The sequence below is a fragment of the Acanthaster planci genome, linkage group LG01, assembly GCF_054643075.1.
Source record: "Acanthaster planci isolate LZ-2023a linkage group LG01, COTS_SCS, whole genome shotgun sequence".
In the NCBI taxonomy this organism is placed as follows: domain Eukaryota; kingdom Metazoa; phylum Echinodermata; class Asteroidea; order Valvatida; family Acanthasteridae; genus Acanthaster; species Acanthaster planci.
Window position 1 is genome coordinate 20,900,120 of NC_141777.1, and position 26,396 is coordinate 20,926,515.

Sequence of the window (26,396 nt, forward strand, 5' to 3'; positions counted from 1 at the left end):
CTAAACACAATGTATTATGAAGAAAATATTTATTTACATACACCTAATAGATTCTGTACAACACCTGTTCAACAGAGCAAAAGAAATAGTTCAATATTCAACATTTCATTGGTGAGTGGAACGACATCCAAATTGAAAAATCCAGTCATTGCTACTTTTTTCAAAGAAAAAAAAACATTAAAAGGTCTCCCAGTTGTGGAACACACGAAAAGACGGCTACCCAAAATGAATAACATTATATTCAAGTTTTGCTCTCAAAACAAAAGGGTCATTCACGCTGGCAACAGTACAGGTATTGAGAAGATAAATGGTCAATCCAGATATGACTCACGAAGACAAATGAAAAGGGTCTTCTACTTTTTTCAAGCCACATGAAAAAGGTCCGCTGCCCTTTTCATGCAACCAACAATCAAATGTTAAGTTGATGAAAGATTTCATTCCTGACAACTGCTTTTATATCACTGAAGTGATGACAAAGCAAGATATGAACGCTACAACACAAATACATCCACCAGTTTGGAAACCATGCAGTTCTCTTGAGAGGGGCCATTGCGAGTATTTACAAAATGAATGCGTCTTCTCATCAAAATAAATGCATTCCCTGAACATGATTTCTTCACATCAGCTTTAAAGTATCTGGAAGTGTGCCTGTGGGAATGAGCTTTCTGGTAAAAATTCAATCTATCTCATGAACCTCAATTTTCTTGTGGATGTACGACTCCATAAAGGAGCAACTCGAGAGAACACTAAAGAAAGTTCTAAGAACTGCTCATTCCAATTGAGAACATCTGCCATCACTAGTACGAACCGAACACTACTGATGCCCACATTAACTCGGGAACAGCTTATTCTCGAAGGAACACTTAAGTGAATTCCAACAGAAACATGCACTGTTCCCAAAAAGAACATTCCGAGTTCTGAGGCATTCCCTAATCCCCAACTGATTTAGGCTATGAAGGGAAACAAATCTATGAAGGGAGACAGGACCAAAGGAGTGAGATTCCAAAATAAATCACTGGGAGATTAGCCTTATCTTTAAAAATAGCAATAACCTGTACGGGCATTTTACTGGGTCTTAAATAAATGATTTCCTTTGATATTACACCAGAAAATGTCCTTTCCAGTTGTAGCAAAACTTGGGATGGGTTCGCTCTTGTTTCACAGCATACGCAGCTTTGAAGAAAAAACCTGCAAGTTTCTCTGAACAGGTTGAGGCAACAAAATTAACGAATAAAGTAAACAGAAATTGTCATCAGAAACACGTAATTACAAATTAAAAACATTACAGCACTGATGCTGCTTCAGGCTGCACGGTCACATTCTTGCCCCGCTCTCTCTCTCTTTGGTTCAAGCCACAAGGGCAACCGGCCGCTACTGACACGGTAAATTTTTTCGTCGCACTCTCGCCGTGATAACAGTTTTTACAAACATTGTAAATCACTGGCTTTTGTACAATCTACAATTTGTACACGTGTTTCAGTCATTAATGAGCAGGAACTGACCAGGTAATGCCAACATAACTCTGCCTTGAGTAAATGTGTTGGACAGGAAGGGTACAAGTCAAACGATGAAGGACATCGACTCTAAACAATTAGCTACAAGCTCACCCCATACCCTCTTGTAACTGGTCATGTGAAACCTCCATTTTTTCCAATTACAGGTCCACAATAGTTTCCATGCTGTAACAAATTTACATGTCAGGCTCGCTACAGAAATTCCCATCAGCACAGTGTTTTTTTTAATATGTAATGCATATGTGAGGAGTAAAGGACAAGGAAACTAGCTGACCAAAGGAAAAACTGCATGCCTGCTCCAGGCTTCAGATCTGTAGGGTGCACATCCTGTGAGACGCGGAATACGCTGGATCTGAAGGTGTCAAATGCGACAAAGGTCCCTCAAAAAATGAACAAAAATATCCTGCCCGAATTCAAAATTTGACAGCCTGAAGTGATCGATTAAAAAAATGCTCTTAGCACCTGTTAGAAAAAAACTGAGGAGTGAAAAAACAGAGACCTAAACAATTATCATCGAATAATTTTTTTTTCAAGCTCCAAGCTGGAGCTATTTAGAATATCCCACAGGTTAATCTGTTAATACCTGATATTTGATCTTACATTTACTCTTTCCCAATGTTGACTCCTTCACACTTGCCCTTCCTGTCACTCGTCACATATTCATGTGTTTGGTTTTTTTTAATTGTTTAGGGGAAACAAAAAATGGCCACTTTTGTCAATGCAAACTACTAGTGACTGCTGCGTAACCCTTGTACCAACTGAGACACACTTAAAAAAGGTCAACAAGAATTTTTTTAAAAAATGTTCCTACTGATACGACTGACTAAAACATTTCACCGACGTGAAATGAGTGTGACAATGCCTAGCTGCAACCCCACATCAGCCAAGAAGTGGGCAAAGCCCTTTCTCACCAATCCACCCCTTGTTCAACTGAAAGTTCTATTTTTTTTATCAATATTTTCATGATGTCACAAACCATGTACAATAAAACAAAAACACCAACAAGCAGGTACTTTCAAGTCATTTACAAGTATCTGCTTCATTCATTTAAAAGAAAATATACACTTAAGATAAAAAGTCACTGACCTTTATTAAGGCCAATGGTCAGATGGTCCAAATGTGATTTGGTCTGGAAAAGTTTCATCCTGTATGCAAACCAAGCCCAGTTTGCACAAACCCCTAAATCGGACTAGTTAAGCTCTAACGGTAGTTTGTTATGGGTTTCAACCTCAACCAGGGGCACGTTCGATCAAGGACCAGCAGTTAACTTGTTGGCTCGAGACACAACTAGCGCATGTGTAGTACAGTTTGAAGTGTGAACGACTCTACTCAATTATTATCAGGTCATTTATGCCTGTGGGAGAAGATGTGGCCATAGGAAGGAAACAATAACAAAAGAAAAGTGAAAAGGACCTTCTACTAGTGACATACTTACATTTTCCATTTTTCCACCATTTTTTCTTATAGACCTAACTGGTCCTCTCTGGACCTTTGCTATTACAAACGGCTACAGCAACCAACCTCGATAGGCTGGTCACAATTAGTCGACTACACTAGTCCACCCATAGACAGCTAGCATGCATTTGATCAGAGTTAGTCAAACTATGGTTAACTGAGTCATTCCATGAGGTTGGGGCACAATTTGTGACGGTGTCCTTGTTACATCTGGAACTTTTACCACCTGTCACGACCTGTAGAGTGGGTCATTTACTCTCAAACAATCCAAAATTAGTCATTTACTTTGTAAAAATAACACACACCTGTGTATTCAGCCTTGCAAGATGTATAATGTCAGTTTGGAATCCACATGTAGGGAAATTGCTGTTCATTTTCACAGAACCAATGTGACAACTGACACTGTCACAAATTGTGCCCCAACCTCATGGAATGACCCAACTATGGTCCTTGGTTAAACTTGCCCCTAGCAGTGTCTGCTGCTGTTGTTTGACCATCATCCAATCACTTCTTGCTTTTCTTTGGCTCAGCCATCCCCCAGCATTGGAATGCAGAATCACTGCACATGGTCCGTTACTCATGGGCAAGCAAGAAGTAAGGAGAGATTTGCTAATCTTTTGCAGTTACATTCATAAAGACACTCACTGAAACCTTAACGAGGGACAAGCTTCACTCTCTGAAGTACAAACCAGCTTTTGTGCTTCAATAAGACCTAGTCAGAGGCTACAACTCTGGACAAGAAGTGAAGCCTGGTTATTGCAGGCATAGTCCACAAAACAGACTATAAATATACTTTACTGCCTGGCACAGAACTGAAATGCATTTTGCTTTGGGTCGGATGTAGTTAGGTTTCTCTGTGTGGCATTAATCACATCACATTTTGTTGGTTGCCCAGGAGAAGGACATAAATAAACCCTTGTTTTTATTTTAGACTTCATCCAGAAAACCGCACAAAAACATCCTACTGCCTGCTGCTACACCATTTTCAATGTGAATACAAATGCAAATTTAGACCCAAACTGAACCGAGAATTCCATGCCTACAAAAATGCTCAGTGTCTTTTACCACAACTGGCATGGCTCATCTGTACTGCCCACCTTTCAACAAATCCCACGTTGTCACTAAATACACCTAGAAGCACCAACCAAGAAATGAAGAGAGGAAGATGAAATGACCATTGAAACCAACAGATGTTCCTGAGTTCAAGTTGGCCACGACTGTCACCGTCAAGGGACAGGAAACAGCAGTGCTGATTGAAGCTGGAAAGGGACTGGAGGGAGGGGGAGGGCTGGAGGGGGAGGGGAGACATGATGCTGAGGGGGCGGTGTGATGCAGTTTTGTGGGTGGGTTGGGGAGGTGGGCCGGTGCTAGGTGGCGATGCGAGCCCGCTTGGAAGGCGGTTCTACATCGTCGTCCTCCTCATCAGAGTCTTCGTCGGGGTAGTCTACCAGTCCTACCACGCCTCCCTGCTAGAAAAAGCACATCATGACATAATGACTAATAGTGTGGCTTAACAAAATGCTACAATATGTTCATGATAAATGTGTTCTTTGGATGACTGGGAGAATGGATAGACCGCTGACGTACCTTTGTCGTGACGCTATTTGTGGATGTTGTGTTGTCAGGCGTGGGGTCTGCAGCTGCTTTGGTATTTGAGGTTTCCTGAGTATCTTCGCTTGTCAACTTCTTGCCTGTCGGACTAGTCACACTGATGGGACTGACCGCATTGACTGCACTGACCGGACTGCCAGGTCTTGGCGTGGACACTGTCCGGGACAGGGCACCAGTGGCCGGTCGGACGGGGCTAGCTGGCCTACCATTGCTGGCCAGGGTTTCTTTGTTTAGAATCGTGCTCTCTTGAGCTGTTAAGAACAAAGAGAAGATGTCATGTGTAAGTCATTGTGTTATCACTATGCCTTAAGCTGTTCAAGTGCACTGCATTACTGTTAAGAATACAGGTGATCCACAATACAGCGCACCATCACGAGTTTGCCGCGGACAGGTTGACAAGCTGCCATGATTAAGCGCATTCCATAAGTAATTTGGGGATATTTGATTAATTAATTAACCACTACCAGCCGGGGACTCCGAAATCAGAGCCGTATGGTTTATATGTGTGGCCGGGGTCTCCGAACTTGGACAAAGGAAACAGGGTCCTGTAACAAAAGACCGTACTCCGAACAAAAGACCAGGCTGCTGGGCATGACCGGCATTTTTCACTCTCAAAAGTGGTGATAATCCAGCGTTATTTTGAAACCGTATACCAGGGTTTGGGGTATTTAGAGCAAGCGGATTACCACCGGGGACAAAAGCTCTCCACCACTGCAGCGATGAGCCACACAGCACCGCTGCATGCTAATCTGGCCCCTATTGAAAAGAGGTCAGCAGTGCACTGAGCCAGGTTCGTGAACAAAAGACAGTTGTATAACACCCCACAATCTGGGCTCTGTTTACAAGGCTGCAGGCCTGGCTGAAATATTCGGGCGTCAATGAAGGTTACTTGTTAACTTAGAGTAGTGCCTGAAGATTACTCTGTGCGGCTATAAACGACTGTTAAATGGAATGATGAATTGTTGAAGGATTTTGAAAACGGAAAAAATGACAGTCATGCCGGCCCAGCATCCTCAACATTGAAAAATGCCCCGGCCCGAAGTGGTTAAGGCGTATCCTGCACCAAACAAAACCAATATTTTGACTACATAACACATATTCCCAATATGCGATTTTGAATTTTGGTCAAGATAAACAAATATTCAGGGAAGAATTTAAGTTTTCCACGCACAGCCCAGTTACCCAATAAGACTTAGTCGACTTTTTATCCCATAATGCACTGCAAAAAGGCCTCTCCATGACAACCTCTTGGTGGCACACTGCGTTGTGAATCGCCCTTATTTAATAACGCACTGGTGCTATTTGAAACAACGCACTCAACACTTCTAAACCTAGTTCCCTTACAGATCAAATGATCACAGACAGCAGGCAAGATGTAGAGAGGCAGAAAGTTGCAGAAGAGACAGTGGCGATGTTGTTCAACAAAAAGTGAAAATAAATGCCGAGTGAAACTCCGAAATTTTTTGAATGAAATTCCACTTTTTAGGTGGTTGTGCCATTTCATATTGCAAAACTGATACTTCAGACTGATGAATTTTATTTGTGGTTAGCTATTCTGTTGACAATCAGAGTTTCATTTCTAAATAAAGAGAAAATGGGCTCGAGCATGTGGTTCTCAAGCTAGATAGAAATTCCTGTGAGCCTGTGATGGCTAGACTCAGTCTACAAAGAGGTCTGCATCTGTGTAGGAGTCAATCACAATGAGGTGTTTCCACATGACAGGGTATCCTCGGGCTTGTTCAGCAAGGTCATGTGCATGAATGCTAGGCTTTGCACAAACATTCTGTGGGCATAAGTGCACTCATTTGAAATGGTTTCACACATTTTGCCGTTCTTGTACCGTATGTCCAAACCATGATCAAGGAAATTTTCAAAAAATTTTAAAACGTTACATGGTGTGGAAAAATGCAGTTAAGAGTTGCCCAAACAGCATTCTAGATTGATGAGGCAGGCACAGGGATACCAGACCATCTACGAGTTGAAAATTGAGTGGAGTAGTTGTGAAGTCCTTAACAAGTACTTCAAAAGCTATCAGAAGTCTTTGCAAGTAGTTACTGGTACCCAAGTCTCAAATCTGAACCACAAATGTTTTCATACATGATCAGTGACAAGGGCATTCCTTTGTGACTGTTCAACCCAGGTCATAAGTGACTTGCAACGGAACAAGGGGTGCCTTGTGAAAAAGTGCTTGTGAGGTACTCGACTGCATCACGGCCAGCTCCTCTACTTACCTTTCTTGCTCTCCACGAATCTGTTGATGGAGTCCAGCTGAGCATCCACCATGGTCGACCTGAAGGGACTGATAGTGTCCCCTGCCATGGGCACCACCACGTCTGCGTCTTCCACCTCTTCCTCCCGGTCGAACCACAGCTCTTCGTCCTCGTCTAGGGCGCGGGCGTCCCGCCGGTACCGATTGCTCTGGAGGATGGTCGTCTGTCGAATACTTCAGATAAAGAGAGACAACAAGATGACTTTCAGCCAGGAAACCCTGCTCCCCTAAGTTAATGTTGAAATGAACTTTCCCAGATCTCCCCCAAAAATCAGCCAATAAATGGGAAAACCAAGACCACCTCCCTTTACCCCAACCCCTTAGGGTCCATGAAAAATTACATGGAGATTGGACAGAATAAGGGACTTCAGGATCAACTGTGCAAAACCCTCCCAAAACTCTCAGGGAGTTTTGAAGTATCAGAGAGGGTCAGGGTTTTAACAAGCCATTGAAAAAAAAAAGAAAAACTAGACAGAAATATGTGGTGGCCATCATTCAAAATGCCAACCTCATAAAAGAGAAAAATGAGGGAACCAAGACAGATGAGTGAACCCCCCCAACATTTTCTCTAATCCTGTTGCCATTCCCTCAATTGTTTTGCTGTGCACAGTCTTCAGGAATTTTTCCAGTGATGTTTCACAATGAGTTTAATGACATTACAGAAATTAGGCATTCCACCCTCACAAAATGCCTCGTTTTCCGAGATATGTCTTCCAGCAATGTCAACTTTTCCCACTGCCCTGCTTAGTGCTAACCATCACTACATCAGACCTTTGCAATCCTGCAAATCAAACAAATGACACCTGAGCCCTTTTGTTTTCAGCCTGATGTCATCCTCTGGTGGCCACACAGTGTCACTGCAGAGGTAAAAGAACAACCCCACCAGACCAACATCCCATGACCATGCTACCCAGTTCAGCTACCCACCTGTCCATATTTGGTTTGTTGTTCATGCGGTCTAGGTGCTGTTCGTATTTCAGCTTAAGCCCCTTGAATGTGCTGACATAGTCCACCGCATCAAACACGTTGCTGTACGTCTCCTCAATGTGAACTATCAAAGACTTGATATCCTCCTAATTGTTAAAAAAACAATCACTGATAGTAAACTTTGATCAAAAGATCTTGGGTATAGATGTCACTTCACAATACTGAGGCATTCCCCTGCAGTTCACAAATTAAAACCCTCCTATGAAACACAAATTAAAACCCTTCCATGAAAAACATCCTCTCAGTCACAATCAGTCCAGTGACTGTTTTAAACAGTTCAGAGTCCCCTGCCTACATAAAGCAGGACTAGCTATGACAGTTTGATGTAGCTGTGCTTTGACCATCAGTGATTGACAAGCTAGCTGTGTCTACCAGTCGTGTGAATTTGTCTACTGATGGATTTTGACTGGTCACAGAGCCAACCAGAATTATGATCTAACTATATGTGACTAGCCTGTGTACAGAGTGTAGCAGGGGAAAGTAAATGCCCTATTTGACTATCTGTGACTGTTAAGACTGAAACAGGGTATAGAAAATGGTCAAACTGCATTCACCAACATTTGGAAGTAAAAATTTGACTTTTCAAAACTAGCTTGCCACAACATGGATACCACTTTGTCAGCATACCAGAATAGGAAGTAAAAGATTGAGGGAGGTTGTTCAAAGGTCTTATTATACAATATTTCTTACAGCAAACCATCTCTGAAGTTCCTGCAATATAAACCACAACCAAGTCTACTCTTTCAAAACTACATCAACTATTATGCCAGATGCCATGAAAATCAAGTGGAGGTGACCATACTAACTAGTCTGATGAACTCAAAGAGCTCAATGATGGCGGAGTTCAACAGGTTGTATTTGTTGCCGTTGTTTTTGAACGCTCGCACCACTGGCTCCATCAGGCTCCCCTTGATGATGTAGCGGTTGAAGAACTCATCTTTCCTTGCTATCATCTTCCGCACCAACCTTATGGCACCTTCATCAGAAAACAAGTCAAGGTATACAAGTCTAAATATCGCTGCACTGGAATTCAAGCCAAGCTGAATACCCATGTGGTCGGCAAGAATTGTCAAAAGCACTGGTCATGGACAAACACATTAAAATCAAATCAGATATTTGAGTTTTCCCTGATTTGGGTTCTAGGGAGGGTCTGGGGGTGGGAATCACCCAATACAGGCACACACACTCACAGAGGACCAGGAACTGGTGGGTGGACTGCAGCAGGACCAGCACCCTCCTGAGCAGGTCTTTGGAGATGATGTAGTTCTTGATATGGTAGGTGTGATGCTCTATGCAGAATGTCAGGAGCTCCAGGATCAGGCCCAACAGCTGTGCCGTCTGGTAATCATCTGATGGGAGAAGTGAAAAGAAATCTTAAATTCACGGACCTACATGTAAAGGCCTGCATGCTGATGATGTCACACTTTGTTTCCACACGCACTGCCAATGGAGCCAGTGTGGGGCCCGAGGTCCACTGAGTACAGAAGGAATGCCAACAGGTAAACAGTGTTGCATCATCAGTGTGGACAATAATTTCATTTGGCCAAAGTGAAGCGTTGAAATCTGCCAAGAAAAGGATTGCTCATCACTTGTGACAGGCTCTGTGCTGAGTTTCACTCAGGAACATTTTCTACCTATCAGTAAGAAATTGGGAACCTGGGCACACTTTTCATGGCTAAAAGCCCCCAATTTCACATGGATTGTAAACAGAAGGCACATTAGACAGGATGCCAGTTTAATAGACCAGTATTTGCTTAAAACACTGGCGCAACACTCAAGTGTCTCAATGTGTGCTTCAGCTGTGCACCTGGGATGCACCTATGGAGAGATAGTTGTCAGCACAACAGGTTGTGAAGGGGGGGTCAAGTTCAACAGGCAGTCTGCCTCCACCGGGTTCTCAACCTTTGTGAGGACAAAACAAATGGGGGATTTGTGTGTTGGGGCGTGAACCAGAGGTGAGTCGAGGTACATGTACGCTTGACGTTTCAGCCCATTATCCATGCATGTGAATACATACTGTATAGCCAGATTGTGTTTACATGTCCTCCAGCAAAAAGTGGTAAAAAATTCATGCGTGAATGCCATGCCACCGAAGCTACCACTATTACAGCATCTCCTTTAGACGTGTCTATCTTGAAATCATTTGAAGTTCATGTACCTTTGCTGGGCATGTCAGTAGCAGTGTTGGCCAGTAACGGTGCTGTCAGGATATGCATACAGTGCTTGTAGAAGAAACTCAGAAACTCGGTCTTCTCTGTCTTCTGCAGCAGAAAAGATCAATTCCAACCATTGGACTTAAGACCTATTCGGCTCAACTTTAATTGCAGAGGTTATCCCTCTGTAAGTGTTCTTTTTCAAAAATATTTCTGGATCATAGGGCTGAATCATATTTGGTGGAGAAGCTGTATAAACTTTGTTGCCTGCAAATTTCCAAGAACTGCTTCTGTCCCTTTGATAAAATCAAACAAACCACACGGGAGAAAACGACTAAAACGACACGTTTGTGTATAAAACCCCATAAAGCAAAGAAATCGTGACAGGGAAATTCCCACTTGCTTTCCAGTCTCAAGTTAACATTCTGCCAAATTGACAATGTCTTAGTTCTGGGTGCTTGTCTGAAGGCAAAACTCCCACACATTCCTTGTGGACAAGGATTGTATGGGAATTTCATGAACTTGAATCTGGAAGGTCACCAAATGACTGTACAGCTTTCGTATTTCAAATCATCCTGGAAAAAGCAACATTGACTTAGTCCAAATGTCATTATTACGTTTGCAACATTTCTACTATACAAATGGAACTGACTAAAAAACAGTGCAACTGGTAAAAAAAAATTCCATGTTGCACAGTACTTTGTAGAGAATTGACATATTCTACAAACATATTTTAAATTACACAAATAGTCCGCTTGGGAACAGTATCAAGGCACAAAGCCCCCAAAATATATTCTTACATTGTGTTTACCATAATGCACTGCAAAGTTATCCAGATGGGTTGGTCCGAAAATAAAATTACAACATTTTATGTATTTCGGAGAACTGGTCATGTGTACTAACTTCGCTTACTGTACCGGTAGATACTGTGGTAGTGTTTATTTAATACTGCTATAAAATAGTGGTGACTATTTCACCACTCTATTCTGCTTAATTGATAAATACCCACTAACGGGTAACAAAAAGATGTCAAAGTTACATGTATATGTTGTATTGGTACCAGTATTTCATACCAAATTGCAAAGGCCATAGATGTACGATATGCCAACACACAGTATGAGGTTGGTAAGGTGACGGTAGAAACTCAAGGTAGGTTGGGTTATCATAAACAGTACATTCGAACCTTCTTAACCACTTCGGACCGGGGCATTTTTCAACGTTGAGGATGCTGGGCCGGCATGACTATCATTTTTTCCGTTTTCAAAATCCTTCAACAATTCATCATTCCATTTAACAGTCGTTTATAGCCGCACGGAGTAATCTTCAGGCACTGCTCTAAGTTGACAGCTGACCTTTATTGACGCCCGAATATTTCAGCCAGGCCTGCAGCCTTGTAAACAGAGCCCAGATTGTGCGGTGTTATACAGCTGTCTTTTGTTCACGAACCTGGCTCAGTGCACTGCTGACCTCTTTTCAATAGGGGCCAGATTAGCATGCAGCGGTGCTGTGTGGCTCATCCCTGCGGTGGTGGAGAGCTTTTGTCCCCGGTGGTAATCCACTTGCTCTAAATACCCCAAACCCTGGTATACGGTTTCTAAATAACGCTGGATTATCACCACTTTTGAGAGCGAAAAATGCCGGTCATGCCCAGCAGCCTGGTCTTTTGTTCGGAGTACGGTCTTTTGTTACAGGGCCCTGTTTCCTTTGTCCGAGTTCGGAGACCCCGGCCACACATATAAACCATACGGCTCCGATCCCGGAGTCCCCGGCTGGTAGTGGTTAATAAGAGGTCATCAGACTTTGCAAATTACCTTGTTGTAACAGGAACCTTGTATAATCAGGAATGAAAACAATGAAAAACAAAGGATTGGGACCTTAACATTTCCTTGTTATAAGCAAAATTTTGTATTAACAGAGCTCTTATTAACAAGGTTCGACTGTAATTTTTTGTTGGCCTGAAGATAATTGTTACGTGCTCCATGACCAACACTTTGCAGGTCGTTGTTTCTGAATATCCTCAGAAACTTGCTGAACGCTTGTAACATGCTCCATGCATACAGCACTCTCAGCTAATTCAATATATCAGGGAAATCCGGGGATGTGGAAATGCATCACTCCAAATCAATTTCTCGCAAGTACACACCATGCCAACACAGACAAACATCTCATGATTGCATCATCCCTACATGTAAGCCAAGCCCTTTGGCATATGTTGACATGGCTTCCTGAGCTGGGCAGCCACACGTGCAGTGAATGATAGGGAATTTCTGATGACGAGATTCAACATCTTTTAGAATGAGCATACTGCACTTTGAAGGGTGATAAAATTGTCCTTTTTGTTGTGTCTGGCAGGGTGAGGGGTAACAGAAATGAAATGAAGGAGGTGAACTCACACTAACAGCTACTGTGGCCATCATGTTCTCTGGGTCCAGCAGAATCCTAAGGATGTTCATGAGCTGCATAGCACTGCCCAAGTCTGTAAAGACAAGTTTACGCGAACATAAGTAATGAGAGAAATGTGATCTGAATCTAGGTCTGGATCAGTAACTCCATCAAAGCACGTGCCTGCATTTCAACGGAGAATGACCTTTAGAACTAAGGATGTTAATACAGAGTGAGGTGGAGAGGATACAGAGAGAACTTGCCATTTAAGAGGTGGGAGGAAAACCGTAGAAAATTCTGGGTAAAACCTACAGAATCTGGCGGTGTGTGAAATCCAATCAACATGTGAACTGAGCTATACATGTACATGTAGGAATCAAACCCTGGCCAGGTTCAATTCCTGGCTCAGGAATCGAACCCTGCCTTGGGAACCAAACCTCATCTTTCAACCTGGGAGCTGCAAGCCATGTGTGCACAATCACAACATGAGGACTATCGCTTCATCACTACTGCATGGCCCACTGGCTTACAAGAGATTGCCAGCATTTTCAAAAAGTGATACTTGCTTTTAAACATCTCCAATACAGTAATTTTTATGAAGGATTAAACCCTACCTGGGTCTGCATCGCATATCATCTGCTCAATGATCTGGTTTATCAGCGTCACATCCTGGGGAGACACAAACAACAAATTGCATGATAAAGAGAACCCCTTGCTGTTGATGCACAACAGATGAAATTTTGGCATAAGCCCATGAGTAGGTCAGACTGAAACCAAATTCAAAATAAACCTACAACTTCTAGCATCATTTGACTTAGCCTTTCCTTTTCACAGCTTAGCGGAACCAGTGTTTATGAACAATACTTACTTTTCCAACAATTAAAATATCTGCATTTTCTGCACATGATGGCAAGGTGATGATGGCAATCAGGAGTACCAAACGGACCCCTTTTTTATCCAGGGACCATACATAATGCAATGTTTTCTTTCATCACACAATCATTACACTGACTAGTAACATAAACACTCTCCTGCCTATTCGCCATCCAAATGCCCAACTGTGGAAACAGAAATGCTGAAACCCACGATCAATGTTTTCAAGTTTAAGGCTTCCATTATATCGGTCACAGTGTGAGTGACATTGTGGACTTGCTAAGATAGACATTGCTTAATACTGTCTTCTGTGCCTCTATTGGATACAAGAAAAAGGGATGTCAACATTCTACTCAAATAATAAATACCATTGCTCCAAAACTGTACGGTTTTCACAATCACTTATCCATCTTATTTGAACATTCTGCTTATTTCACAACTCCTTTCACAATTAGGCTGGGGAGAATACACTAACAAACATATTCCCTGATTTTCTTTCTTTGCCATTGAATGTGATACTACATGTATGTGGGAGAAGGTTTGAGCCAATTCTGACTTTAAAGTCTCCTTTTCACTTACGTACAGTATATTCTGGAATAATTACATGTACACAGGCCCAGATGACAGCTGCTTATCTGCATGCCAATGCTGATTATGTATCCCATACCAACACACACAGAAATGCATGTACATGCAGCTGTGTTAAATGTAGCCATTAGATTCTATATCCCTCAGTCCAATTTCATCCAGAAGGCTCAGAAATTGGTGGCTTCCTATCAGAGGAAAACATCCACTCCTTTTGCTTTTCCAAGGAGTGCGTACGTAGAAAAGAAGGGACTGGAAGGGAAATGCAACTTAAAATGTATCCAAAGTTTGTGCAGATTTTGTCATGTACCGGTAACAATGTTATTTTCATGTGTCATCTATACTGTCTACCTCAAGCTCAAAGGGATAAAATGCCAGTTAAACTATAGTCCAATTTTCTCAACGAAAGTCATTCTGTAATACAGGTCCCATATCAGATACAGTCAAACCTGTCCAAGCGACCACCTGTGTATAACATCTACCTGTCAATCACGACCATTTTTAAATCCGCCAATGAAAAAACTGTTGGTTTTTTTACTGTATATAACGACCAACTGTTTAATGCGACCAGCAACCATCCATTATTGCACCTGTGCAGACACAAAGTCTGCACAGAATGACCGCAACGGGTGAGTCGTGCAAAAATAAAGCGACCATTGAAAACAAATTGCCTCTGTTACAATGCTTTTGTTCAGTTTCAATTGTGTAAAAAAGCCCAATAAACCATTTTAGTGGATTAGTCAATCAACACCTGGGCATTAGCTCTACGCTTGCAGGATATCTGTGGTTGCGTTAACAAAAACACTACGCATGCATGTATGAATGGTTCAAGGATGCCACAGCCTTCGTTGATGTCAAGCCGCCAGCCAATCATCACTTCTTCAAAAAAGTCTGAACACTGACTCCAACTGGCCCACAAGGAGGTCACACCAAGCCAAATGGCTCTTTTCAGAGCCAACATTATGGCACTGTGTGAGAAACGTCCCTGGTGTTGTGCCGGTAATGCGCTGCTGCAGCATAGCTAATTCTCATTAAAACAATTCCCAAACTACGATCCCTGTATTAAAAATAAAATGAGGTGACCCAGTGTCTGTTTTTCATATCATCGTTTATCATATAAGTAAAGTCTTAAAAACTCAACAACACACTAAGCACACATGTACAAGTATTGAGAATACAATTAAATAAATTGAAAGATTTTTCCGTTTAAAGCACAATAACGTCATTATGGGCTGGATGCAATGGTCACTATAGGTTAAACTGACTTAACTTTCCACATGGGGTCACAAATATTAACAACCTGTACAGAGAGACTACCTGTAAATAAAGACCACATTTTCCGTTTCCCTTGAGTGGTCTTTATGGATAGGTTTGACTGTATTGGAAAAAAATATACGGATCTATGATTGATCTAGTGAAAGATAAAGCCAAGAATGCAGAAAGAGGTACACAAAGCCAGCTGACAGATTCATGTACAGTCATCAAACCAATGAGAGGATAACACCAATCAAGTGACAGATTCAGTAACAGACCCTGTTAGAAATGCATGTTTAGTCACAAACCTTGAGACAAATACACCATGTATGTACAATAGTGCTGACCCAGCAGCAGTCTCAAGCCCAGTAGTAAATATACTCCTAAACCAAGTGACAGATCACAACAAACTTAGTCACAGACTCACGAACACTGAGACAGACAGACAGACATTCACCAACCAACCACAGGTCGTCACATGAATGGCAACAGATACGTCCACAAAACTAAACACTGTGTGGTAGCCTACTTACATCCTCCTGCCCATTGCCTTCTTGAAGGATGAACTCTCTGACCATGGAAGGACTGTACTCAACGATGTAGGCAAAGATGTCCACGGCTGCTTGCCTCACCTCGCTGTCATCCATGCCCTGCAAAGAACCAACCGTGACCTGTTTTGTGATGCCTCCATTAGTAAGGTTTTCCTTTTAATTTTTCAAAGGCGCAGTTCAAACAATTTCTTAATCATCGTTAACACTAACCATCCTCAACTTCCAATAGGTGAAGTTCTGAGGAGTCTTAATGTTAAAAGGATCAAATTAACGGTAGGGGGCAAAACATTGTGGGAAAAGGCCGGCATCACATGGCTCAGTTTATGACAAGGGTGATCTGAAATAAAAAAGTTCAGGTTCTTTTCACGGCAAGAATATTCACGGGCATTAGTGCATGCACTTTTCTTTATAATTTAGGGGTGCATTTATGAGACAAACGGGCAATTTAGCTACCTGTGCCCGCTAATTTCGAGCCCTGAAGTCTGCAATCTTCAAAGCACAATATCTAAACTCAGTGCTTATACCAGTTAGGATGAATACTGGGGACACAGTCCATTGTGAATCACACAGGCATATTACCCTAATTTCCCTTTTTTTTAAAGGAAAATTCACAATGTTTGGAGTTTCAAAAGGTTTATCCACAAGGGTGAGTTGCAAATACATGTACTGAACAAGAAGACAAAAATTATTGCAAGCAGTCCGTCTGAGTATGCACCAAAAAAGTGCTACTGTGCACGCAATAAATTACATGTACATATAATCTACTTCACCACTCAGGGCATGATGAAAGTAAGCATGCAGGGGTTGTGTTGTAACAAGGGGAATGTTTTAACATGTCATAGCAAATTCTGAATGCAATACCAGGTGATCATGGTGATGTAAATACTGCTGGTACATGTACATGTACAGGGTACCCTTATCAGTGGTTCCCACTGAGCATGTGCACACTAAGAGGTCTGATCTAATCCATGGAGGTTGAGTGCACATGTGGAGCTCTCACACAGCCCTGGGCTACAGCTTGGCCTTGTAGCAAATATCACTCAATCACATTTTCTTGGAGTTTGAAAAATGACGATGCAGCAAACTGTTGAACGAATGATCCCTAAGGGTCAGCTTTTGTAAAGTCCAACTTTGTAAGCAACTGTAGTTGCAGAATCTTATCATTCTGAGAGCTGGTATTTTCAGCAAAAAATAATACAGTGCCTAGGCCAAGTTCACTGTCATGACTGTGGAATAAAAGCATCTGCAAGTGGTTGAAAGAAAGAAAAACATCAGCAATAACTTAAAATAGCATGTAGATGGATAAACTTGAAAGCAAGTCAAGCAGTATTTGACCCACTTACCATGACAACTTCCAGTGCTGGCAGGATACCAAGGTGGGATAACGTCTAAGGACAATAATAATAAAACAACACTGGCATGGTCATTAACAGGATTTCAAAATTAATGTTTGCTTTCTGGTTTAAAAAAAAACCGAGGTGGCACGCTGATACATGGTCATCTTCAGGTTAGTGATCAAATGGATTATGGGTAAAGGCATTTCAGATTAAAGTGACCAACGATGTTGGAATCCTGTATTGATTACATGGTCTATGTACAGGTGTTTGTTACAACTAACGGTTATGTGAAATTAAAGACCGCGAAGATTCTACACTTAAAAGACTTGCACAGACATTCTGCGCTCAAAGGCTGATATGAGGCTTAAATAGGAGAGCAAAATGGCATAGTTTTCAAGAAAGACCACGCATAATCTTTGTCCATCCAAATCCTCTAGAAATATTTTCGCCAAAACAAGTTTGGGCCAGATACAGATTTAAACCCAAAACAATTATCCCCTTTCGTTAATTTGTTCCATTAAAGGGACCTCCCTAATTTGTCGCTCTTCACTGTAAGAGGTTGAGAGAGCAATGTCCATTGCGCTAGTAAACTTTTTCTTCGGGTTTACACTTTTAGCCTCCATTTTTCTGCACAGCAGTTGGCAGACAACCAACATCTTTTTTTAGCAGGCAATTGCAACACCCATGCACATTGACAAGTATTTCCTGCTCACTGTATATACATGTACATGTAGCAAGAGTTTTTTCGGCTGTGATTTGGGATCATGTAAGCAAAGAATTTTCTGCTATTGTAAGTACCGATTTTTTGCTTGCGGTAAGCAACGCCATGAAATTGGGCCCAAACTTTTTACATACATGTAATTAATCTTTCTGTCAAGTCTTCATTTATGTTTCGGTTATTCTTAAATTAAATTCCTTTTACATTGTTATATTTTTCAAGATTTTTTTTTCTTTATTGGAACAATTTTTCAGAATCCACCTGACTTTGTTTTCATATATGCATTGAACAGGTGTCCTTTGCGTTTACCTCACCTGTATGTTTAAACTCAATCAGCATAGGTACATGTAAAAATTTCCCAGAGTGCTGGCACAAGGCACTTACCCTGAAGAACTTATCTCTGTTCTGACATGCTTGCCCACAGCTGCAGAACTCCTTCAGAAACAGTACTAGGTCCCGTCGCTTCTTGTCCTCTGTCGCCTCGTCAGTCAGTTGCGTGAACAGCTCGGGAAGAAACTGGTCGTCCTCCTGTTCCGAAAGAAATCATTGACGTTCTTTTATGACTTTACTGAAGGTGGGGTACATGTACAGTGACAGATGGATCAGGCTCTTAACTTCCGTGCAACCCTCTGGTATTGGCTAAATGTTCCAATGTCATTTGACAAATAACAATAACCCTAAATCCTTCACTTTATAATTTGCCACATATATATGGAAGCAGCAGTAAGGAACACAAAAGAGAGCTTTCAGCTAAACTACAGCACTTTTTAACAAGACAACAGATGGACAGTTGAAACCCCACTGATTAATTACATGCAACCTTTCTTTGGTCATGATAGTCGAACACAGTGAAAATTCCGTTCACTTTCACCTGCTACATGTATACTTTGTGCACAGGCTAATCATGAACAGTCAGATCATACATGTAATTCTTACTAGTACAGCAGCCGGTTACCGTCAACAGATAAATACAGGCAACTAGTAGACAAAGCTGGCTTTAATACAATCAACAATCAGAATGCAACTACATAATACTACATGTACATATATGTCAAGCTACATGTACAAGAATATTAACAGTCACAGCCAAGCAATTCTGCTTTGTAGGCATGCACAGTACATGTAGGTACTCAAGATTGAAAACTCAAAACTGTGAACAGCATCCATTCGACTGATTTTTACTGAGAGGACAACTGTCCGGCCTCAAGTGGAATAACCTTGTCCAATGGGGCCTTCAAGAAAATGTGGATGTCTACACCACCATGTACGTACATGTATGTATTTGTCATGTACACACATGAATACATGAACATGTACATGTATATATTATGGCATCATTCTGGATACAGCGTTATTTTTGCAAAGAGTACCAAGTGGAGATCTTTGCTGTACTATACATATGTGTTCGCGCATTCGCTGCTTTTGAGTCAAAATAACAAAGACACTTGTGGTGGTGTGTAAGGTCTATTCAATTTACTCCTGTGGTACCAGTATGTACATGTACGGTTACCGTACCAACAATGCATATTTGTAATTGTGAACTGACTATGGAAATCTGCCACTGATACAAAATTCCATGAACTGATTACAGAATTAAGTTTCACAAGAAAAAAATTCTGGATTTGTTCAAGTTCCAGTTTTTGAAGGTTTTTTATTTCCATTTTCAGGAGGTTTTTGTTTTGTTTTTTGACAGATTGTTAATGCTGCTCTTCCTGTACCACACCGCACCAACTCCTATTATGTTTAAAGGAAATGACCGCATTTGGCATGATAATCTGAAGTTTCCTTATTTAAGAGTATGAGCAACACTCCCTCCACAGTCTCCTCTCCAAAGGGTGACCTCTGCTTGGCCTTTAACAGTTTTTTCACCTTTGACCTACATTCTGTCTCAATTTTTTTTTTCAAATATGACCTTGTCACCTAATCACAAGAGTTCCTCAAGTGACAGCAAAGATCAATGCACTTTCATTTTCAGTTTCCGGTGTCCACAACTATAGCAAACGTACAACTGATGCATTCATATATAGTGTACATGTACATGAGTGACAAGTATAGCAAGGTTCAACCTCTGATCAAGTACTGTTATAAAGGGTAATCACCACACCATTTTTCCTTTTTCCTGATTTCATTGTTGATAAATTAATCCCTTTGGCATTAAAACCCCCAACCTGCCAACCCCAGAAACTACATGTACATGTACATGTTCATACTAGGGATTGATTGATGTAGGTTTTAACTGCCGATCCGATGTGCGATGTTTTAATCAGAACATCAGCCGATGTCCAATCCAATCCAATGTTTTTACCAACAATAACTGAAACGTAACCTTGACAGGACGTACATGTTGGCCTACTGACAACACAAAACCAGGGTACTCCCTTAAAATGTCAGTTTACACATTACTGGTAATAGGATTAGTTTTTGCCTTCACAGTCACTGTTGAGAGAATAAATCGTGTAAAGTCTGTACATCTATCGCCACTGCGCACGATACCAATGTAGCCTAACTGATCACACAAACCCACGTAGTGCTTACTGTGTACAGTACATGCAGAATAGACACAGCACCTCAGGCTGAATCTCTATAGCCTTTAGTCAAGGTGTGCATTGCACTGCTGCACCATTGCACTGGTGTCTTCATCGTGCATGCCAACGGCAGAGGTGCATGTTGTGTGTTAAGGTAGCCACATGTGCCTTGAATAAAAGGCTAAATCACGGGCTACCTTCAGACCGGTCACACGGCACCTCATGTGTGGTGCCACACATGGTGTTGTTCCCTGTCTGTTTTAATGGCTGTCAATGAATTAATTAAGTGTAATTTTGTTGGGTACTTTATGTGGGTTTAACTATGGTATACACTAACTGTTCATTTATCACACCAAATGAAAAACCACAGTTTGTATTCATGCTCCAATAAAAAATATGACATTTTTGTTTGCCAAAACTGAGTGCAGAGTTTGCTCCTTTCTTCAAGTTAACATCGGCAAGGGAGGTCAAATTTTGCTGATCCGATGTTTTGCCGATGTTGCCGAACATTGGCCTGATCGGATGTCCGATCCGAAAATCAGGTGATCCCTTGTACATACATTTACAGAAAGCAAACGGCTAACATATAAACACGCTCGGGTCTTGTTCTTGGAAATGCCGTGCACGCATTTGCACTCCCTGAAGTTGATCACAAAGATTTTGGTTTTGGTAGAGTTTTCTCACCACTACATTGCAGCATTTGCTACACTTGCAGCACAGGGTTAAGGTAGGTTCCTCAAAATATGGACTATTAGATAATGTTCAACTTTGGGGGTTCATTTTTCCTGAAGTGAACAGCAGTGAATTAATTTCCAATGATTGATGTGATGAGGGAAGTCAAGGCTGATATCTGGAGCAATGATGACTATGCCAACCTTTCAACTTAATTGGAGTTAATTAATTAAAGTCTCGAACATTAGCAATTTTGAGGGACATGAACTCCTTTATAAATCCGAGCAAACAGTTAAATGCAATATTATCAATCTTTCGACACCCTAATCTGGTACCACAGCACAGTGCACCTGCTACCACAGTTGGTCTACTGTGGTAGCTAGGGCACACTATGATTTAACCTTTGACCTCAAGTGCATCAACACCATGATGTAATGAGGTGCCAAGGTTCTTGCCTTCACAACACTAGGGAGATGTATATGTATATGTTCACTCTGTAGGGCACGATTAGCACCATGTAGCAGCTGCACAAATATATACATGTACAGTGTACACTCTACTGGGGTAAGAGTTGAAAAATCATTTTACTTTATCACCTGCAAATGGGAAAGCTAAGAAAACCATGTCCAATTTTGGTGCCTTATATCTCTCACTTACATGTAGGCCGATTTCAGACAGCATGAACAGTGAGTGACAATTTGGACCGCGGCCCAGGGTACACAGGATACATGCATAAATTATCTTCAACGGTCAGTGATTTAAGAGAGGAACAACATGAAAAGAAAAACATAAAGCGCTTGTCCACCAAAACAAGCCATGCAACATATAAAAAAAGCAGCCTCACCTGTATCATCTCTACAATTTCTAACTTGTTAAAAAATATGAATGAGTTGAGGGTGGTGAGCATGTTCTCCTCGAATACAGATGGGGTTGGCAGAATCACGTCCTGAATGTACTGTACACGATAGGTCTGGTGGATTTTGTTCAACAACTCCTGGTTAGCGATGGGAATGACCTCCTTGAAGGTGGCCTTGGAGTTCAGGTACTCCCTGTGTTTGTGGACGGCCGTGGCCGCCGGATCGTACTCCAAGCAGCCAATGACGTCGTAGATGATGTCGTCACTGAACAGGATCTCCAGCAGTGAGTTCTTGTTCAGCAGGATGGAGGTCTTGATAATCTCGAAGAGGTGCTGCAGGCCCTCGGCATTCTCCAGGTCCTCACACATGCGGAAGAGCTCCACCAGCTTGGGCAGGTAGCGCTCGCTCTCCAGGGCCACCGCCAGCTTCTCCCGCCGGACAGGCGAGGGCAGCACATTGCTGAATAGCTCTGCAATCTCATCCAGCTTGCTGAGCTCGCATGGGGGGAGCTCGATGGGTGTGGCTGCATCAGGCATCTCCTCAAAGCGCTCCTCTTCAGACTCCTCGATGATGTCCTGGGTCACGTCCACCGAGGGGTCTTTGCCTTGGATCTGATATGGGGTTAAGGGTAAAAATGCCACAAATGTACCATAAAACTCGAAAAGATTGACTACATAAAATCTGGCTTTTCTAAATTCCAAATATTCACACGACACTTGTGCACTTTACTGTGTAGACTGAAACTAACTAGGATGTTTTTTCAACCTCTTCAGCTACAAAAATAATGTCATTCTTCCTCTTTAATCAGCAATTAATGAGAGATTTCACTTAGTAAGATATGTTCAATCTGTAACAGTTGTCCGATTGCTCGGTATAAGAAATTTCTTCCTTCAGGCAAGTAAAACTGAAAGACAAATTGCCTGATGGACAGGTACTTTTTTTCTTGAAATAAAAGTGTCTGTTTTTGTGGCTGAGACTAGCAGTCAGCAAATTTACCTTGAATTTGTTGCTTTCCTCTTCACAAAAGCTTACAAAAAGTGGTAGAAAGTAAACAGCTACGTGGTGTACAACAATTTTTTGCATCAGTACATACTTGTACATGTACATGCTCGCATGTATTAAGCATGCTGTATATTTAGCAGAGCACCTTTCCACACCAGGGAAAATGCGTATACAAATAAACCGTAAAATGACCTTGTGTCTAGGTTTCAAACCTCATTGGTTATTGCATGCATGGCGCAGTGGAGCTTTGACAGCTGGAAGCTCGAAGACTGTTTAACATGTGGCTGTGACTTCAAAATCAGTGAATTTTGCCTGGTACTTGTGTGTTACTTTTTGTATATGTCACCAGGCAACATCTTCGAGTGGTTAAGAAATAACCATTGCCAGCACTTGTATGAATGATGCATCAGAGTCGTGCACACATTAGGATGATGTATATTCATGTCATATGGTGATTGGTTGTAAGGTCTATCAATATATCGATAATATCTGATATATCGATTTTTCTTCGATATCGATATGAACGATATCATTTTAACATTGAAATTGATATATCGAAAGTGCCGATATAATGAAAAAATTATAATAAAGTAGTTATTGTGTTGAAATAAAAGTGTCCACTGTCGTGGCCAAGAACACCAGTCAGCAAATTTACCTTTGATTTATTTTTTCCCTCTTCACCAAGCTTAATTGGTTGAAGGAAGGACTTACTGTTTTGCGCAGCTATGAGCAACTAAACCAGGGTTTGGCAAGTAAAATCTTGCCTCGGGCAAGCAAATTTTCGGGAAACATTTTCTTCTAGAGACTTCTGTATCCAGGTGATTGCAACAATATAAAAAAACACAGTTTGTTTGGCAGATAGGAAATATTGTTTCCACTGATGGATTACAAACACTTGCATTACATAAGATGAAAGATTCATGCGTTGGGTTAATCAACTGCTTGTATCTCACCTGACAGATGATTTCCCACACCTCATCACAGCCTGCCTTCTCTTGAAAGCTGAGTGCCAAGTCATAGTTGTCATTCTCTGACCAAACAATGAGGGTCTCCTACCCATTGACAACGTACAAAGAAAAACATTAACTCACTGTTAGTTTTAGTGGTGCAAAGAGATACCAATACGACCTTTGGCCCACCTGACAGAGACAGCAAAACAGGCCATTCCAAATTATACCTCTGTAATGCTTGTATTGCAATCAGTAGATTGAACATGAAGCAAACCTGGCTTTGTGCATATGTGTGCATGACTGAATAATCCTCACAACAGATTACAAATATTTTTAAACATGTCATTCCACAAAACATAAATCCCCACAAGACGAGAATGCCAAATGCAATCTACATGTACTCAACCATGTACTCAACCGTTCTCCAACTCATACTTGTATGTACAGAACAATATCTAAGTTCAGAAAAAAAAATTTGAGCAAACTCATGTTCAGTTTCTCAAGAAATTCTGAGCACATCTCAAGCAAGTAATCTAGCATAACAATGTAAAAGGATAACATGCAAATAAACATAAGTGTAGCAATCAGATGGATTGATAATGCACCCCCATGCATAATGACTGAAGTTCTTCCATGCGTGTAAATACTCAACTGTAGTATACTCTGAATGTCTTAGTTAAATCTGCCCGATTTGCTGAGACCGACTTGACTTTAGCATCACAATAGCGTCCTCTGGTAAAGATTCAGCTTAGTTCTTGGGATCGAATCTCCAGGCACTGTAAGTATCCTGACTAAAGTCTGTACATGTACATGCAGATGTCATACATAATATTTCCACAGGAGAACCTCACCTGCTGCTTCTGGTAGGCAGTATCCAGTTGAATCTTGGATTCCAAGAGAATTGAACCTGAAGATAGGTGAAATGGCAAGGAAAACAACTGAGGAAACCCGAGAGGACACCCAACAAACAAATGACCCTCTACTCATGATCACAAGCAACAGGCCTACAATACAATATTGGTCATCATTTTGCCAGACTTTTTAAGCAGGTGTAATGAGATATAAGGTGAAAAACCCTCCCCAACAGACATCTCACCTCATCAAACAGGGACGTACAAAATTCTGTTGCACAAATATTTGTGACGGCTGAATAAGTTGGCATAATCCAAAGGAAGTAGATATTTAGCCGTCGCTAGGAAATTGAACTGAACAATCTTAAGTTGTTCACACGCTCAGTAAGGTACATGTATTTTCCTTTTTATTAAAAATACTTAACGTGACAAATCATCATCTAGTTTTGTGCCAACATAGTCATTGTGATTTTGTGTTCATGAGGTTGGAATCAGACCATTTTACACGTACAACTTCGGACTTCTCCCCCTTCCAAAAAAATCCCCCAGAGCCACATGTAATGCCTTGTAATTCAATATTGGAGTCAATTAAGAAATTTTAAAAAGAACATTCTTAATTTGGAAGGGTAAAAAAGGAATTCGTACACTGTTGGCAAATATCAAATCCAGTTGAAAGCACTTCACATTCACTCTCAACATAAATGCACCATCCACTAGAATACAGACCCAGCTTAAAGTCCAGTGCTACATGTAATTTAACCTTTATAGGCTCACTTGTCTGCTCAAAGAGGGCGCTGTCTACTTGTACATGTACATGTAGGTGGCTCACCGTCATTTCATTAAACCTAACGTTCCTCATCCCATCAATTTACAACACCAGGGTTTGTTGAAATTTGATGGGTTGAGTTATGTGTGCATACGTGTACTGTATATGAAACTTGCTGCATAAGGTGTTGGGTTATGACAGGATGAGTACTGTACAGATGCAGTAGCAGTGTTAGGTTTTGACTGAGTGGGTATGGTCAGTATTGCCTAGTACCTGCTGCTGGATGTTTGCTGATTAATGCTGCTGGTATGTGTGTGCCTGTAAACAATGAGGGTCATTTGGTCATGTACCTGTACTTAAAGAGTAGAATAACTTACTCTTGAATGTTTGGTGACCTTGCTTTATTAAGAATAGTCACAGATAAAAACAAAGAAATCTGAGCCGCCCCCCAAAAAACAATTTTGTATAGCCCTGCAATTGTTGGATCTTGAAGGAATGAAACCGCTGTACCCCCATTCTTATACATAGTATATGACCAAGTATCTCTGTTACGCCCCAACTATAGCATCAGTCCCAACTATAGTTGGGGCAGTCCCAACTGTAGGGCTACAGTTGGGCTGACCCAACTATTGTTGACCAATGTCTATGGAAAATGTCTAAGCATTATCCAAGTCAATGTGTCTCACACGTGACACAATTCATCTAAAATGTGGCACTTCACCTGCACATCTAGCCCTATGACCAATGACATGACATTTGTAAACAATATGACTTTGGCACATGCAGGTCACATCATGCATACTGGACCCCTCTGCTGTAGTTGGGCTGGCCCAACTGTAGCACTATAGTTGGGACGGGCCCAACTATTGTTGGGATGGGCCCAACTATAGTTGGGACTGATGCTATAGTTGGGGCGTAACATCTCCACTCAGCCAAAATCCAACAGTTTACTGCCTGTTGGAGTTTGTTGGACTGAGTACTGATACAGCAAGTAGACTGTTGGAATCCAGCAGGTTAAGTACATACACCCCACCCAGCAGCGAAAGGGTGTTAAAATTTGACGGGTTGAGTCAGCCTTCTAGAA

The 26,396-nt window shown here is 41.5% G+C and overlaps 1 protein-coding gene across 2 annotated transcripts in view; it reads right to left on the minus strand.

The window, feature by feature from the left end:
- Positions 1–12: 12 nt before the first annotated feature.
- LOC110989732 (serine/threonine-protein phosphatase 4 regulatory subunit 3-like) overlaps positions 13–26,396 on the minus strand; it is a 28,223-nt gene continuing 1,839 nt past the window's right edge. The window contains exons 2-16 of one of the 2 annotated variants that reach the window (XM_022254313.2): positions 24,547–24,602; positions 23,699–23,797; positions 21,731–22,354; positions 18,074–18,217; positions 16,978–17,022; positions 15,617–15,733; positions 12,986–13,040; positions 12,383–12,465; positions 9,995–10,097; positions 9,027–9,185; positions 8,643–8,812; positions 7,777–7,922; positions 6,812–7,023; positions 4,557–4,831; positions 13–4,435 (exon numbers count right to left, since the gene is read on the minus strand). In XM_022254313.2, coding sequence (XP_022110005.1) covers positions 4,337–4,435; positions 4,557–4,831; positions 6,812–7,023; positions 7,777–7,922; positions 8,643–8,812; positions 9,027–9,185; positions 9,995–10,097; positions 12,383–12,465; positions 12,986–13,040; positions 15,617–15,733; positions 16,978–17,022; positions 18,074–18,217; positions 21,731–22,354; positions 23,699–23,797; positions 24,547–24,602 — 2,387 coding nt within the window. In that variant the 3' untranslated portion in view covers positions 13–4,336. Of the gene's footprint in view, positions 4,439–4,556; positions 4,832–6,811; positions 7,024–7,776; positions 7,923–8,642; positions 8,813–9,026; positions 9,186–9,994; positions 10,098–12,382; positions 12,466–12,985; positions 13,041–15,616; positions 15,734–16,977; positions 17,023–18,073; positions 18,218–21,730; positions 22,355–23,698; positions 23,798–24,546; positions 24,603–26,396 lie in introns of both variants that reach the window. The other variant, XM_022254312.2, reaches the window with a different exon arrangement.